This window comes from Athene noctua, chromosome 16 (assembly GCF_965140245.1).
Source record: "Athene noctua chromosome 16, bAthNoc1.hap1.1, whole genome shotgun sequence".
In the NCBI taxonomy this organism is placed as follows: domain Eukaryota; kingdom Metazoa; phylum Chordata; class Aves; order Strigiformes; family Strigidae; genus Athene; species Athene noctua.
The window spans coordinates 7,635,794-7,653,840 of record NC_134052.1 but is presented as its reverse complement, the minus strand read 5'-3'; the positions used below and the strand labels follow the sequence as shown (position 1 = coordinate 7,653,840).

The window sequence follows — 18,047 nt, the reverse complement described above, 5'->3', positions numbered from 1 at the left end:
AAGTCATCGGGAGCAGCACTCAACCACAGGATGCGGTCCGGTTTTGTGGGCACTTTGCCCAGTTCCCCCACACCCCCCACGCCTTGCGCTCACTTTGCACAAGCAGTTACAACGGACATAAAAGCCATTTACGAAACACATTTGTCGTATCCATCTGTCGGCGTGGAAGCCTCGGCCGCGTCTTTCTGCGAGTGTGCCCCCCCCGGCGCGTGTCCCCCCTTGGCGCTCCCTGCACGGGCCGTGTCCGTGTGTCCGCCCGGGCGGCTGGGCTGCCGTTCCCTGTCCGCGCAGGCAGCCGCGGGGAGTCTCTCTCCCTGCGCCGCGCTGATGGGTGCGGGGGGTGCGGGTGTGTGTAAGCGGAGTGCGGGGGAATGGGGCGGGGGGGGGCGCGGGGCAGGTGTGAGGGGGGTACGTGCTGCGAGGGGCTGCGGGGGGGAGGAGAGGAGGAGCGCGGGGGGGAAGGGGCGGGGGTTGCTGGAGCTATGCGGGGGGGGGGGGCAGGCCGCGCTCCCGCCGCCCCGCCCCGCCGCCTGACCCGCGCTCTCGCCCCGCCAGGCCGCTGCCCGCCGCTGGCCCGGCCAGGCCCCCAGGGGCCGGGCTCCGCCGCCTGCGCCCTCCCCGTCCCGCCCTCCCCGCCCGCCTCTCGCTCCCCCCCCCGCTCCCCGCGGCCGCCGGGGCTTCCCTTCCCTCTTCATTGAGCGCTGCCTCGCCGCGCCGCTACCCCGGCATGTCCCGCAGCCGGGCTCCCCTCAGCCACCGGCCCCTGTAGCGCCTCCACCCGCGGGCGAGGCAGGGCCGAGGGGCGGCAGGGGCTGCCGTTGCCCACCCGCGCCGGGCACCGCGCGGCCATGGGGGGCTCCTGAGGCGGCCGAGGAGAGCGGCGGGGAAGCGGAACGCCTCGCCCCGCGGCCGCCACCATGGAGGCGCCGCCGCCGCCACCCGGCGCCCCCAGCGCCGCGGAGCCCGCCGGCTGCCCCAAGGACACGGACCGCCAGCTGCGCCTCCGCCTCTGCGTCCTCAACGAGATCCTCAGCACCGAGCGGGACTACGTGGGGACCCTCCACTTCCTGCAGTCGGTGAGCGGCGCCGCGGGGCGCGGGCGGGGAAGCCCCCTCGGGGGCACCGGCGGGGCTGGGCGGCCCGGCCCGGCGCGGAGCGGAGCGGAGCCGGTTCCTCCCCGCGCGGGCCGGGGGCTGCGCGTGTGTCTCGGCGGCGCTTGGCACAACTTGTGGGAAGTGCCCGGGGCCAGGTCCGCTCCGCCGAGGGGAGTTTCTCCAGCTCGGGAGGCTGGGGAGCGGGGGATGTGCGAGGGGCCGGCGTGGGTCTGCCGCGGGCAGAGCGGGGCCGCCAGCAACCGCGTTTTCCCCTCCGGCGAGGACGAGCCCCGCGGCCGGGGCGCGGGCGGTGCTGGCCCGGGGCCGCGGGAAGCGTGCGGGTGTCGCTGCCGCGCCGCGGGGGGACGGGGACGGGTCCAGAAACGAATGTGTCTTTCGGAACGCCTCGTCCCTTTTGTTAGTGTGGTTTAGAAGTTGCTGTTACACCCACTTGGAAACTCCACCCTTACTGCCTGTTATTTATAAATAAATATTGTACGTATTTTGCTTTAATGGTAAACATAAATATGTGATTGGGCCGGGTGTGGCCGTGCATGTGGAGACAATTATACCCGCCTCTGAAATTATCCGTGGACTAGTGCAGAAGTAAAGCTCCATCTGGACATTTCCTTTTTCCTATATAGGTTCTAGATGTAGAATTCATCAGCATACCACCACACTCCTGCAAATAACCTAGAGCCTGCAGTAAAAGTTACTAGATAACAGATATGCCATAAAAAAGAAGAAGAATAAACTATTTAATCACGCAGAGATCAAGAATCAAAGCAAGGGAAGTCTCTGCAGAGATTTCAAAAAGATTTGGACAGGGCAGAAATTCTTTTTGGTCTTCTGCTAGATAACTGCTAAACCTTGATTTCATCTAAATGGGCTTAGACCCTGGACCCTTTTTGACTTGTCTTTCTGGCAAAGTTTTTGTTTGGTTTTTAAAATTAGTTTCTCTTCAGTGTTTTTCAGCCTCACCCAAGTGGCAAACTGTCTAGCAAAAAAACCTGAAAAGGATGTAGTTGCTTTAGGAACTAGTCTCTACTTAAACCCACCATTTCTCTCTCAAATAGTTGAACTCAGTCTGTCGTTTCAGAAAGCTTCTGACTGGTGCCACTTAGCTTCCTTTAGAACTGGGATGCTGTCTCGGTGGGAGGAGATTCTTAAAAAAGCTGCAAGTTGCAGATGTGCCCCACCCTACAGACAAAACAAAACAAAAAAACCCTCAGAAAACTCCTCTGTCCTAAGTACTGAATTTGAGATTTTGTCAGCAGCAGGCTGGAATGCGGATTCAAGCTGCATGTATTTTTAGCTTCAGTTCTTACAGCTAAATGCATTCACAATGTTAACTAATGGGATTCTCGTATATGAAAAAAACAAAACAAGTCTTTTATTTATTTATATTCGTTAACTTGGCAGTTTTCATGAGAGCAGTAGTGAGTAATATGCCTTAGGTAATGGCAGGAGAAGATGCAGAGTACACTTGGCTGTGATCTCAGGATGGCACTGCAGACACTTTGTTATTAGCTACTAGGTGTAACTTGACTGTAGTAGTTGGGGAGTTGATTCTGATAGTATGGCTTTACCCCCCTATGGAGTTTGTGTTTTGGTAATTAAGCTTGAATAAAGCACTGAGGGATAGCATCTTTCTGATCTCTAGGCCTTGGTTTAGAGTAGTATTCACACACAGGCTTAACTTTAAACATGTGTCAAATGTTCATGTGCTGTGCTAAATAATGACAGTTTCTTCAATCATTGATCTAGTTCTAATGGGCTGAATCTCTGTATAACTGCATTCAGATAGTCGAATGGTGTTGGCACCAAGGAAGGGAGAATGAGGATCTACTGCAGTATGTAAGGGTAAAATGTGTAGTAATGGGATGAAATTTTTAAAAATAAAATTTGGAGTGAGAAATATTTTCCGTATAAAGTTGGTGGTTGACCATAACTTAGAGCCTCCTAACAAGATACCACAAATAAAATAATTCTGCCTTACTCCCACATTGGACAGCTGACATGACATGCAAGGATAAGGTCATCTAGATAGTCACTGGAATTGCAGGCAGTTATAGGGCAAAAGTTTTGCCTTATGACAACAAATAAAGTAACGCTGTAGCACTGGGACCCTGTATTCTCAAATCTACTTGGGCCTCACAAATGAAGTCCACTTTACTCCCATTAGTTTGTTTTTCTGAGTGCTCTGACGTTACTGTAAAGGAACTGCTGCTCCTGCCCCATGGGTCTCTTTCTTACCGTCTCATGTTCTGTGTGAGTAGCACTTACCCAGTGTAAAATAAATGTAAACTATTACACTTTCTGGGGTAATGCACCTAGTTAACACTCAAATGTGGTTGGCTGATGTTAGGAGTATTTTTAATAGTGTGATTTGTACTGAAAGTGATTATACTTCCATATGTTGCAGAAGCAATTTTGGCCATAGTGGAGAAAAGACTGCAGTTCCTCTGTACAGGACACTGCAGTTCCCAAATCTTATGGAAACTTGTTCCTGTCAAACACGAGAGGAGAGATACGCAGGGTACAGGTTCCTTTGCTTAAGAAACTTTAATAGCTTCGATAAGTAAAGGAAGGCTAAATCTCATATATTTCTATCAGAATGAGTTTTCTAGACAGTTGTGCTTTAGAAAAAGGTTAGGTGAAGGAATTTGTGCTCTTTGTTAAATATTTGCTATTGAAGCCCTTAGTCCTCATTAAGTATTCTCAATAAACAATGTTTTAAAAAGCAAACAACTAAATTCTATGGGTTTATTCACAGCACTGGGGTTGCTTGCTAGCAGCAGCTTCCTGTGTTCCCTAGTAATGCAGAAGAATCTCTTAAGTGTTTTAATACTATGGGTTTGAGAATAAATCAAAGTAACTTCGATTTATTAGGAGTATTTTGGTCCTTTTTAGAAGACCAGTATGTGACTATGTTAAAGGAAAAGTATGCTTAGAAACCTTTTCCTGGTAAGCTGCAGGAAAAGTAGGTTTGCTGTAAATGTTAAGGACTCAATCCTTATTTGCTTTGCCTAAAAGTTTGTCATCTTATTTTGCTTCTATAGATAAAGTGGGTATTGTTAAAGTTATAGAACGTGGAGTTCTCTTTTCTCACAATAAAAATTGCGTTAGTCACTATGAAGAACACTTTTGCTGTGAGCTTTGTACACATCTAATAAAAATGCTTCAGATATTTATCTGTTTTAAAAAAATGTAGTCTCTAGAATCTGTTAGATTTCACACCTCAAGTAATTTTCACAAATGGAGTTATATCTGCAAATTTAACTTAGAGCTAAATTAGGCTTTTCAGTCTGTTAGGTTTAATACATACAGTTATTTTTTCACTGTGTATGTTGTTTGTAACATTTTTATTACATTGAATTTTGGACACAAGAAGGCGTTCCTAGCCAGTTTTGCTCCCGTTTAGTTTCTGGAACTCCTGTTGATAGGTCGTGTTACAGTATTATGTATCAGAACTGTCAAGAGAATGAAACCCAGTAGTGTTTCTCTGTGGTTTGTTCCAGATCTCAGAAGATGAGATGATCAATTCCGAGGGATGCAGCTTTTTTTTTTTTTTTTTTAAAGAGTCTGGTTTTTATATTAAATGGTAATACAATACAGATATGATATTCATGCATATAATGATTTTGATGGTCTTACTTTTCCCAGATTAAGCCTCAAAATGAGGAGTTACCATGCTGAGAGAAGATTAACTCTTTGCCAGCAGCTCATAGCTGATGGTTGAAGTAACTAATTTAATCATGAATATCCACAAGCTGTATTGTGTCCTGTCTTATCTGCCATTTTGTTAGGCAGGTATGATGTTGCAAAATAGGGGCTCCTCCGTGAAGAAATGCTATGTAAATCAGGAGTATTAATAGATAATACTGCAGATATATTACCGACTTTACTAATAAAGGCTTGTTACACAGCCAAGCCTTTTAAGCAGCAGGGAGAACTACAGGGAATGGATGAAAAGGTACTGCTGCCAACGTCATTAAAGAACTACTGATCAAATAAGAAGCAAGTGGAAAATTGTCAGAAGCTAATGGAACTTTTCTAAAAGTTACTGATGGAGTAAGATAAACTTCAAAGAGATAAAGGCAGATGATTCTGTTGTAAGTCTCTGGTGAGATCACAAACCATAAGGATTTTCAGTCTCCAGACTTAAAGGTTCAGTTAATTCTTTGCCTCCCTTTGGCCTCTTTTAACTCTGCAATGTACGCAGAAATGTTTACATTTTATATGTGATCTTGTAAATATTTCTTTTCTATGTGACAAAATTAAACCATGGGAGAAATTAGTTTGAGTGGCCGGTTGGGTAAATGTCAAAGCATTTGTCTGGTGCCATGCAGTCTTGTACATGAATATGGGGCTGACAGCAGAGTCTTTGGGAACCAAGGTGCAATGTCCGCATGTTGCAGCCCTTAAGCTTACCCATTTTCGAGATATCTGTTCTTGCCTGTGTTGTCAATTTGTACGGAAAAGTCACGGACAATTCATTGAGAAAAGAAAGGTTGTGGTTGGTTTGAATGCCACATGGTCATTCCACAGAATCTCAGTCAAATCTGTGATTCTAATATTGCAGTAATTAAAGACTAACTTTCAAGTAAGGAGATACAGGACCCCTGAGCAATTTCAGGCATACTCATTGACCATCATTCTACAAACAGATTGAATAGTGGCTACTCACTGTTGGATGTTATTTAAAGGTTTGGTTTACCAGTTTGTAGATCTAATCATATGAATTACATGTGAAAGTGTAGTAACAGCAATTATCCAATACACTAGATTGCAAAGGTAGGTATTTTGTTGCATACACTTTTTTTTGACATCCTTTAATTTCACTGAACACTTAGCTTTATCCTGCATATGCAGCTCCCACAACTTAAGTAATTTCAAGTATGGAAAGCCAAATTGTTCTCCACATTGTATATAAATGCAGCTCTTTGATCTTTCCAGAGACAAACCACCAACTTGTAAATTTTAATGTCAGAATGACAGGATGTACTTTTGGCTTGAGCAATTGCTGCGTGTTCTGTGCACGCATGAGAACTCTGAAAGTTGAACTGTCTTTATCAGACAGGTATCAAGTTGGATAAGTAGTTGTACCAGGACTATTTTAAAGTTTTAACATTATGCCATCCTTTATTTTTATACGAAGGCTAGAAGTCTTTTTCCATCTTATTAGTTGTATAAATATGTTACGTTGGGACCCGTGCCATCAGATAAATTAACCCACATCCTACAGGCTCAAAATATTTATGTTATGCTCCCTTTTTTTGCTTGCTTTGTAGTTGTAATTGATCTAGTATCTCTGGATTTTGCACTCCACCCATCTTGAGATATGATAAGTATCGCAGGCTTTTTTTTTTTTATATATTTCACAATCTTGTTTGCATCCAAGATTAGTGCTCTGGTGCTCAGATAGAGTAGCAAACAGACCATTTGTCTCAGCTGTGAGGTGTGGTTTCCTGTCCTACCCTGCTCTCTGCCTGTTTCACCCTCACTAGGTACAGATAAACTCTTGTTATGGAAGGTGAACCATATGGTTTGGGTAACGTTGCTCCTTTATAAGACAGCTAAAAGAGCAATTGGGGTGAGGAAGGAGACGGAAAAGGAAATTTGTTTGGAAATGACCTGAATTAGCTTTGCTGTTCTGTTATTTCAGTCAGTTGGTCACGTGCAGTCACCTATAGCCAGTTATGATTGCAAATGATCAAGATTTTCTACTGTTGAGACTTAACATGGGACATTCTTCTTAAAAGTCTGGTTCCTGACATATGTAAATTGAGGAAGATTGAAGCTTTCATTTTAAATGGCACATTTGTAGCCCTCCTGGTTGTAAAGCAAAGTTTGAAGATAAAACATCAGCATAACATAAATGCTCATGAGTTTTTAGGGGCCTGTGTCATGACTCTTGAATATTTGGGACTGGAAATTCTGTTGCAGTTCTGCTTGGGATGCAAAGAGAGAATGTGAAGAAAACAGTCTGGATGTAGAAAGTGAAGCAGAAGTGAAAAACAGAAAAGCAAAACAACAAAGAGAAAGCTCTGAAAATATTTATTCATCTGAGCCTGTGGTCTGCAGAGACCATTTTACAAGCCACGGGTCTAAGAGCAGCGATGGAGGATACAGAATTCCCGTGTTTTCTTCTGTTCTGAGATGCATGTCTGAGCTTAATTTTTCGCTTGGAAAATTGTGTGACCAGCCTATGCCTTTTGCAGTGAGGATTTGCAAATCAAAGGTGTATAGGAGTACAGCAGATTTTTCATATGAACAAAGTTGTTTAGTTCTTTTTGCACTCTCACAGAATCTCTACAATGAGAAAATATCAATAAATCCCCTGTGTAGTTTCACTGGCTTACTGCCACGTGGGTGAGAACTAAACCTCTTTTCTCTGTACTCCCCTTCACTCTTTCCAGCTTGGAGTGTATCTGACCCTTGTTATCCTTTATCTCTGGCCCACGTTGGTCTCATTACATCCTTCAGAATGAGGTGTTTGACCTGACTCTGGCTCTGCATCTTTCCCTCCTCTCAACTGCAGCGATACCATCAATCAGTCCTTTTGCCATTTGTCCCTCCCTCACTTGAGGGATGCCAGTTGTTGGCTGAACATGTGTTGTGATCTCTGGGGGGGGAGGGAGAGGTTGGCTGCCCTGTGCTTTCCCAGCCCCACTCTGGTGCCTCTGCCACAAAACTCACTTGCAATAGTAGGCTGGGAGTTGAGTGAGCGTAAGGGAGGGACAGAGACCCTGGGCTTTGGTAGGAAAGGTCATGCGGATCAAAAAGTGAAACAAGCATCACAGAAGAAATAATTTGAGTGAGTTGTTCCACACATAGTTGGATGCATGTTTGATTTTACACAATTTTTGGCTGATTTTTATAGGAAGCAGACTGATACCCATTATGGGAGTTTGTTTGTCCCTATAGCAAGAGAAAAGCTGTACTAATTTTCCACTTCCCAGGTCACGCAGTGTTTGTGCTGTCGGCAGGAGTACTGCTTTGCAGGGATGGGAAATGAGGTTCTACAATTTTACATCATATCATAGAATCATGAAAAGCAGTCTTGGAGAAGATCTTGACAAACCATCCCATCATGTTCTCATTTGAAAGGAGGGTCATTTCTGATGGTTTATCCTGGTGTTCAGATGTCCTTATTAGAAATGTCTTTCTAATGCTTAATATAATATCTAATGTCCTTTTTTTTTTTTTTTTTTTTTTTTTCAGTGAGCACAGAGGTAATTATTTCTCATAGAAAAATATGCATCAAACCCTCAAGTATGTTATGGATGTTTTCAAATTTTGTTTCAAACTACACTAAATTGTCAAATTATTTAACTTTTTTCCTCAAAAACTACTTAATTTTACCTCTGATAATTCCTGTGCTATTATCTGGGTTCTCTAATCTATGTTTCTTGAACTCTAGTGCCTCAAATGGAGGCACGAGACACTCCCGAGTCTTTAGCAGTACTGAGTGAGGGAGTGGGTTACTTCATATTTTTTATTATACAGAAGTATTATTGTGGCATAGGAGCCTTAAGAAACGTTTATCTAAGTTTGCTCCTATGTTTGAGGACAACTCATTGCTCATACCAGTGACAGTGACTAGGTGCCTGCGTAGTGGATTTATGGAAGCAGGCCAACATTTAGACTTCCAGGATGTACCCTGGAAGGGCAACACTGAATCCTACTTATTGGGAAGAGAGTGATGTGTTTTCAAGCCAGATTTCCTATGTTCAGATCCTGGCGGTCCCAGAGGCATCTCACTCTGAGAGAGTATCTGAGGCTTGAAAAGAAGTATCTCCCAAGTGAAGTGTGCCTGTAGGCACCTAGATGAGTCCGTGACAGATGAAGCTTTTGAGAAATTACTTATTTCTGTTGCCTGCCTATTGTTTCCTTCAGGCACTTGCAAGAAAATCTAAGGGACTATGTGTGAATTTGCCTCTTTTTTCTGGCTATAGAATCCCTTTTCTGTTTTTGTTTTCAGCCTCAAATGGATTTGCAGCCTGCAATGGGTGTTTTCTTGCTAAAGGCCTTGTACAGTGTAATGTGTTTTAGAATAGAAATGGCAGCGTATGTTTCGACTTTGGTGATTCTGGAAATCACTGTGCAATGGCAGTCTATACTGGCCACCACCAGAGAGAGTGGTGACTCTCATATCTGCTTACCCCCTAGGCCTTCATTATATACAAAGATTACCTCCAGTTTTCTTGCATGAAGTGGGGATTTAATGAAAAAGCTTTGCAGAAACCTTATTTGACTTCTTGCATCTTATTGGACCAGTCCTTTCCTGTGGCAAAGACTTTCAAATCTCCTGCACTTCATCTCCTTTATTGAGATACTCTTGAAGTCAGGAAATAGAAATATATTCTGTGGACTTACCTAGTTTGTGAAGATCTTGTGTTTTTTTCATTTGCAAATAGCAATTGCCATGATTGCAGAAATCAGTTTTGTGGATCAAATCTTTGAAATTGTTGCAAATGGTTGTATCTCCCTGTTTCTCTGACTGCATGGCTAGGTTTCTTCGCAGTCATTTTTCACTTAGGCCCTTTTGTGCTTTAGGTGACATGAAAGCATGTGTAGTTCACTAATGCTGCTGCTTATTACCATTGCCTTTGTATTGTGGTGGGATACTTAATCCATATTTACATGGCAGTATTTCCATTAAATGCTCTGAATTGACAGATGATCCCTTGATTAGTGTAGTCAAAGGTGATGCTGTTTCAGAGTGCATGAAGGCTGTTTGAATTAAGAACATAAAAAATAGGGTTGGACTTGTGGCATAGGGTGGCTGCTCTTTCCTCCTCTGTCGGGGTGGCTTCAATCCATTCCTCCCCTGCCCCCCTTTTTGTCCCTGTTTCTTTCTCAGTGTTTTGTGTTCTGTTTTCAACTTGTGTTGAAGCAACCAGTCCTGTCTCTTTGAAGAATGCATTGGAAGCATCACTGTCTTCCCATGTTTCTTACCTATTTTGAAGAGTTCCCATTTAACAGTGGGAATGACTGCAGCATTTTCAGCCTTTAACAGCTAGAGGCAAGAAAAAGATTTGAAATAAGCAACAGTGTAATTTCTCAATCAGCTACAGAGACTTCATTGTGGAGCAGTGCAGTTCATGCAAAGCCATCTCTCATACTGAGACTGAATGCTACCTTTTACTACTTTTCCCTGCTGGATCACAAACTGAGGCTTGGACTGGGGGTTGCCGCAAGAGCGTGATTAAGACCAGAGCAAAGTCTTGGATTATAATATTACTGCAGATGAAGATTCCTGCTTGATTGCATAGCCAAGCCTGATTAACACTGCCTTCTGCACATGTGAGTGAGTCAAGCTGTAGCAGACATTCAGAACTGCAGTAGATCTGTACTGGGAGAGAACCCTAGGGCTGTTATCTGGACTAAAATGCCTGACTCCTGCATATACACTCTCCTTCACCATTCTATAGAAGCCACTCATCTGAAGAGGCCTTGGCTCCTTTTGAACTGCAGATCTCAGGACCAGAGTAAGCGAAAACAGCTCTGTGGCAAGAAAACAGTTCCTTCACTCTTCCTAATGAGCCCTCCTCCATAGAAGAGTAACTCATTGCTTACACAGCTGATAGCCATATGTCAAGCCACGAGACAGCAGTTGCCCAGAGCGGAATGTGAGCTCTGATAGGTCCCTTGAAACCTAGTGACAGGAAGACAGCTATTGACCATTTTGGGCATTATGATGCTTACGTATGAAGGCCCACCTACTTTTCCACCCAATGCTGTTGGCAGAAGAACTTGTCACAAACTGGCTGGCAACGTGACTTCCTACAGTTCCGGAAACAGCTGCAATTTTATGTCATATATCTTTGAGTTGCAAAAAGGGCAATAGATTTCAACACCTTGGTTATGTCAAGGTTAGGTGGTTATGGAGATGATGGGACTGTGGAACTGCATTAAAGGAACGTCTATGTTCATGTAAGCATATTGGGTCGATCTCACTGCTATTGCCATTGCTATAATTATTTTTATGGAGGCATATCAGCCATACAACTAATACCTTGCTGCAACTTATCTGATGTCTCGTGACTCACTGAGTAAACTTTGTGACCATTCTCAACCCAGCTTTCATTTTCTCCTTCTGGTTTTGCTTGTGATCAGTTCTTGTGCCAACAGGTTAATTTGTTGGTTCCCAAACCACTTAGGTTATGTAAAGTTAAGGCACTTTTTTTTTAACACATACTGTGTTTTAGTAATTAAAAATCTTTGTAGACTAGTCATCATTTGGCCTAGTAATACAGTGGTTTTGTGTTTTTGTTTTTTTTTTTTTTTAAAAAGGAGCAAACACTCTAATATGCTGGGTACTGATTATATATTCCCTATGGATTTGTCAGTTGTTTAGTTGCCACTGTCTAAGAGTTAGGGTCAACATTTTCAGGGCTTCTTCAAGGATATATTAGGAACTGCTTGGTTGTATATTTTGGGTGTGAAACTTGATGTGATTGGGCTAGGAGTCTGGCTTGCACAAATCAGGCTGCTGGTTTAATTGTGAACCAGTGTCATTACCAGTGATACCAAACCCATGTTCTTTCTGCTAATGTGTCTTCACCTAATGTGTCTCAATGAGCAAATATTGATAGTCGAAAGGTCACATTACTCACCCCTTCCCTGACTGGACCACTTTTAAAGAGAGGGGCTAGCACAGTCCTCTGCAGCTGGTGACCCTGACTGCTGAGATTGCCCTCGAGGAGGGATGCTTGTGTTTGTGATCTGAGCAATTTATTAAGAAGCAACTTTGAACCTGTGAGACTTATTTTACTGGATGGTTGTCAGATGTTAACTACCTTTGTACATGATAGAATGGCTTTAGATTTTAAAAAGTTGGACATTGTCCACATCTTCTTACACATTTTCTTACCTACAGTCACTTTGGTGATAACACTTTTGTGTTGAAAGTTTTGCCTGCTCATGCTTCTGGCATCCTAGTGTGGTTTGAGTAATTTGAAATAACCCACCATGGGATACATGAGGGAAATACATGTCAGGAAAGAGGGGAAAATGTTAAAGGTTGCATTTGGGTTAGTTTGGAGGCTGAAGAAGTCGACAATAAGAGGAGTTCCCTGATATTCAAAGTGTTGTGTGTTGCTGGTGAAGGCCCCGCTCTGGCGAGAGAGTCCTGATAAGAATTTGCATTTTAGTGAGTCCTTATCTTGGATAGGTGGGTGGGTTTTAGCTACACAGCAAAGTCTCTGGTCCCATGGGACTTTATGTCTAATCTGACAACTGCTTTGAATTCATCACCTCACAGGGAGCTGTTTGCTGTTAACCTCATCACTAGGTGGCTAAAGAAGCCCCTTTCATTTTGTTTGAAGGGGCAGTAACAGAAGGTTCTAAAACTTTTGACCTGGTAAAGTGTTTCGGACTCTGAAACTTGATTCTTAAACAGAATCCAGGTGGTTCTGAGAACAATGGATAAGCCTAATGTAGGTATATATGAGTAGGCTGTGTGCTATTTAATATGATGGTCGCAGAGGAGAAGGCGTAGAGGCAAAAGTTTATCTGTCTTGTTAGATCTGATCAGTGGTTAATGCCCTATATTGTTAAGCAAGAGACGTAGGCTACAGATGTAGTAAACAAAACAGTGCCTGGCTTTATTCTCTGTCCCTGAGGCTGACTGGCATGATCTGGTCTTGTCTAGTACCACTGAACTCTGAGTCTCAAAGTAGGATGACTGCATTCAGACTGCCTACTGGGAATGGTCCTTGGCCCATCCTAATGCTGGCACCATGCCTGAGAATTGTTTAGGAGAGTGCTAGTAGGCTGGGGCCAAAGGGTGTCAGGAGTATTCTAACAGTTTTCTAACAGAATTGAAAGGCTTAGGTCTGTGTCCTGGCACTGTTAGCTTACTACTATAGGCATAGGATGAGGACCCACCACAGGCTGTGGCACATTTTACTGAAACACGACTCTGGTAGACAGTGATGCCCATGTCAGAGCTGACAGGCAGGCCCAGTGCTAGCTTTTCTGATGCAAATGGATTTATTTCCAATGCTTTGTTATTATGTGAAAGTTCTAGGTGCCAGACCAGAAGTGTTGGAATTATATTTTGTCAGCCTTCCTTAAATTTTTGTTATTACTGACTGTTGTCATAATTACTCAAGGTCTTCTATTTTCTTGATCTGTGGAGGAGACAGAAAGGAAATACAATTTGAATGTGTGGGGACTACTTTAGGACACTGTGAAAAGGAACTGGATGTTAATTACCTAATTCTGAGTGTCATTAATAACAGTTGTGAGCCGAGATATTGTAGACTGAAACTACTTTCCTCCTTCACATGAAGTGCTGCTTGCTCATTTCTGGTTTATTTACTTCCCTTTTTAATGTGGAAAATCAAAAGCTTTAAATGATAATCACTGGACACTTGCATATAATTTTTTAGCTCATATGCCTCTGGGTGCTGGTGGTTCTGTCTCTGTGTTACTGACGCTGTGCTCAGAAATCAGCTCAGATGGGAAGCAGCTGTTTGTGAGGAGAGGGTGTTGACAAGACACAGAATAAGGGAAGAACAGCAGGGGAAGATTTCCAAAGAGAGCTGCAGAAGTGTGTTTGCTGTGAGCGTTCAGTTGTCAGAGGAGTGATCCCTCAACAGGAAAAGGAGAGATGGATTTTGGGAAGACACGTTGTTCCCAGAGTTTGGCTCCTTTGTTGGCTCTTAAAACTTTACATGTGAAATTATCCTTGTTACAAATGAGTATCTCCTTCTTTGTATTGACACAAGTGTTTTGCTCACATGACGAGAACATATTCTGAAAACTTAGCAGTAAATAAATAATGATTTTTTCTGGCTATATGGACCGAAGTGATTTTTTGGGGAGGTATAGTTAAAAAGTGAGATTGACCAATTAAGTTATTTATACAAGACAGAAGTACCACTGAAGTTTCGAATTTAGTCATTAAATGGTACAGTGCATGCAAAATCCAGTGCATTTTGTATTGTGGTATCTGTTTTGCTGGGCTTTTTACTGAGTCAGAGCTCCAGCTTTGCCATCACTGAATTTCTAGATTTCTGCTGCATTCAGTCTTCTGGCCTTCCCTTGCAGTGAATTGCAAAGCTATTGCACAAGGACAGATAATCTTACTGCACGTTTTTCTCACTCCTGTGCATTCCTTTTTCTGTTCAGCACTTACAGAATAACTGCACTTAGAACTGATGGAGTGAGAGCATTTAGAAACAGAAATGGGCCAGTAAATTTAAAGTATAGTCAAGGCTTTTGGACTAAATGCAGTTGGAAAGAGTATTGGTTCTAGATGAATGGAAGAAGTCAAAAAGAAGGACAGATCATACTTCTGGAATTAGAACAGGTCATTGCAGACATATTACATCATTACATAGTCTTCCACTGTTCACCAGCTATAATGGTTCTGTGAAAAAATCAGCTGTGGGTGGTTCTGGTGTTAAAAATTAAAGATTGTGCACAGTTTTTATTACTTTGCTTTGGTTTTGGTTGTTGGTTGGGTTTGAGTTTTTTTGTATGTTTGCCAAATGGGGCAAAGCTTTCTTAGTCTTAGTGAGAAAAACATTCCCTGAAGAAATGCATGTTTTCCTCTTTTTTTTTTTTTTTTTGACTCTTAAGCTTCTCTTCCTTTAAATATTTAATGTACTCAGATGCGTCTTGATTCTGACATGGTGAACAGATCAAGCTGATGAAACTTTGCTTTATGGGTGGATTTGCTGGTGAAGGGTGCTGGAAGTTTTCTGCTGTTACACTGAGTAGAAGAAAAAGAAAAAAGAAAGATTACTTGGGATGATATTCTGTTTTGCATTATGTCTGGTAGAGCACCTTTTGAGGATTCTTTTATGTCTGTGGAGTTTATCCTGTGGGGTGCTGAACCCAGGAGGAGCTGGGAAAGCTCAACCTGTTCTAGCAGGTGCCTTGCAGTATCAGCATGTTCTTTGTATAGAATATGACCATCATAAACAGCAAGGTACATCTGGGAATTTCACTCTGACCTGTTTCCTTCCCCATTTAAAAACAGCTTAATATGCATCTTGACATAAAATAAAGCTAGAAAGAACAGCCAGCCCCACAATTGGTTTTGTCTGTTGTACTATGTATGCAGTATATATGCATATGTCATAAGAGGTCCTTTTGCATAACAGAGGCCAGTGCATCTTTCTTAGGCAATTGCACAAGAAAAGCCACAATATTTGGAAAGTAAAGTATAAATCAAAATTTTTACAGCACACAACCAGAGGAACTGAAATTTGCAATCAGCAAGCAAGAATGAAATTGCAGTGGCAGCAGTTGCTATGTCCAGGTGGCGTGTGTTTGGAGGCAAGGCTGTGTGACATCAGTTCTCTCTTAATGTGGTTCTGGGTTAGCTGCTGGGGCAGCATGGTATCAAAAAAATAGCTTAACCCAGTGGAAATAAAAGTCTCAGGCTATCTTACTCAGAAGAAAATTTTGCTTTGAAGTGCATTAAGAATAAAGATACTAGTCTGTGTTTATGCAGCTCTTTTTGGGCTGTATTATCTCAAAATAAAAAAACTGGTATTTAGCAGATGGAGAAACTCAGGCACAGAAAGGCAAAATGACTTGTCTAGAGGTTGCAGGGGAAGTAACTGAGTCAGCAACTGAAGCTAAATATCTTGTCTTCATTCCTTACCTCTTTTAGGAGAAAAAACCTGAGCAGAAAATGTCACACAAGGTATACAACTTTTTTGTGAAAAGTGCAACAAAAATTTTCATTCTTCAATTCAGTTTTCTGGCAACCAGCTGACACATCCTTGGCAGTTAGTTCATGATGGATTGGTGGTCTTAGCTCAATTCCAGGGGGACTGTTAGGTGTAACCAGAGTTGGTATTGACAGTCTCTATGCACAGACCAAAAATCGATGGGGATGGGAGGCATTAACGATTTTGCGTTCTGGGAGCACCTCTGCGGGATGCAAGAGACTGTGCTGGGAGAGTTTTCCTACTGTAGTCCTATGTGAACATACGGTCTACAATGTAAGTCTTGGCTCTTCAGGAATTGCCAGTCAGCAGCTTCCCATTGCTCTCAGTGAGTAATAAAAATGTAAATAAAGAGGCTATGTTATGTCTCAGAATTACTCAGTGGCAGTTGTCTGAACAGTTGTGCTTATGCTAGAATCTCAGCAAGTGCAAGTGCACTGAGACATCTGGTTGTTTCACACTTGCCTAATCTGCTCGTGTATGTGTTAGCTGCTGAAACTAACTCTCTCAACACTATGCAGAAGTACTTTTTAAAGCAGCAAGTGCAAGCCTGAGTTCTGCAATCTAGTACACATTGAGCACAAAGGGTGTAAAAGACAGAAATGAAGCGAAAATGTCTGGTTTGAATGTACTGCTGGTGGTGCCCCTGTGTTCGCTAGGAAAAGCCAGTATCTTTCAGCAAACTAACTGTCTAAGGCCAAACTGAATCCAAGGAGAGATTTGGAGAAAGTTTAGTTATGAAAGTCAGTATAGAGAACATTTCACATGTGTGGTTTCCCGGCACTTCTTGATTTTTGGTGAGGAGCTGGAACTTCAGAGATGCCACAGAAAGGAAGTTTCTTCCTCTAAGTTTTTAGCTCCAAGGTTCAGACTTAAAGTTTGAAGGTGAATTAAAGAAGTAGTTGAATCCTGAAATATACTGTACAAACCCATCCTTCAGAAAAGGAGGGTTTATTTTTGGTATGTGTTGCACCTCTCTGCACATTTCTGATCTTCCAAGGCTTCGGCTGCCTCCTTTTCTTTAATTTTTGAAGATATATCTTCAGTCAACACCCGTATTGGATATTGTCCTAATTCTCCTTATTTTCACATAAAAAGACTTTTGTTCACCAGTTATGACTCAGGGGCCACTACTGCCTTGTTCAAACTAACACAGTACCAAAATAAAACCAGTAACCTAACATCTCTGCAAATCATGATACTGTTGAACCTTTTGAATAAGAGATTGGTGAGATTTTGGGGGAGGGTGGGTTGGGAAGAGGTGAAGTAGTGCCCTCATAGGAACATTACTTTCCTTTTCTCTCACCCCAGCTGATGTGATAGACTTATGCTTGAGACACCTGGTGTTATGGGTACTGTAGCCCAAAATGATGCTATATTGCTTTTCTCTGCTTAGTTCAGCATTTCTGCACCAGTACAACCTCCTGCTGCATCTTGTTTCCCACATCACAAATTCTTGGCTGTCCGTGCTTATATTTATATTCTGCTCCACTCCAGCACTTTATGAAGTGGGTGAAGGTACCTTTGTCCAGGGAGGAGAGGAAAGAGCATAGTATTTTCACTTTACTTATACCTACCGCTGGAGCAGCGAATAGACATTGTTGCATGGCTCAAAGGAGATGGACACTTGAAGGTCCACTGGGACTGGTTGGTGCAGAGCAGGACACAATATTAATATTGTGGATGCTTTTGAATTATAATTTCTGTATTTCCTGGCCATTGCAGACAGTTGCAAATGCCAATATATGTGATATGCCATTATCCTGGAATCCCTATTTCACATCATTATCTTAGAGTACAGTAGACCAAACCAGAAGATGTTCAGTCCGATTCACTGCTTAGGATTTTGATTTATGTTTGTAAGCATGTTTAAGTGGATTGCCCATGACAGTTTTCACTGTGCCTGTTTGCCCTGCCACATTCCGACAGGTTGAAGTGCCATGATATGAATGGATGTCTGGAGTTTGTATCCTCAGTTGCTATAATTTACAGCTTAATGTATAAATGCAGACTAAAGGCTGCAGTGGTTTGTTTAAATGCTTAAATGCTGAGTTGTAGAGGGTAGTGCTTAAGCAACAGATGCACATTCTGTGCAGCCTTGTCAAAGATAGAGGTGTGACCTTCAGGAGAGGAAGGAACAGAGTAGAGGACAATAACTGCTTCAGCCATGTCATTTAAATCAGTTTGCAATTGAAAGTCACAGACCTTAGCCCAAATGGATGTTAATTAACAGTTTATCATTATCTGTTGGATG

General features: G+C 42.8%; 1 protein-coding gene across 4 annotated transcripts in view; it reads left to right on the top strand.

The window, feature by feature from the left end:
• The first annotated feature begins 678 nt into the window (after positions 1 to 678).
• Positions 679 to 18,047, top strand: part of PREX1 (phosphatidylinositol-3,4,5-trisphosphate dependent Rac exchange factor 1) — a 173,002-nt gene continuing 155,633 nt past the window's right edge. For all 4 annotated transcript variants that reach the window (XM_074920070.1, XM_074920071.1, XM_074920069.1 and 1 more), the window contains exon 1: positions 679 to 1,076. In XM_074920070.1, the coding sequence (XP_074776171.1) occupies positions 918 to 1,076 (159 nt within the window). In that variant the 5' untranslated portion in view covers positions 679 to 917. The remainder of the gene's footprint in view (positions 1,077 to 18,047) is intronic.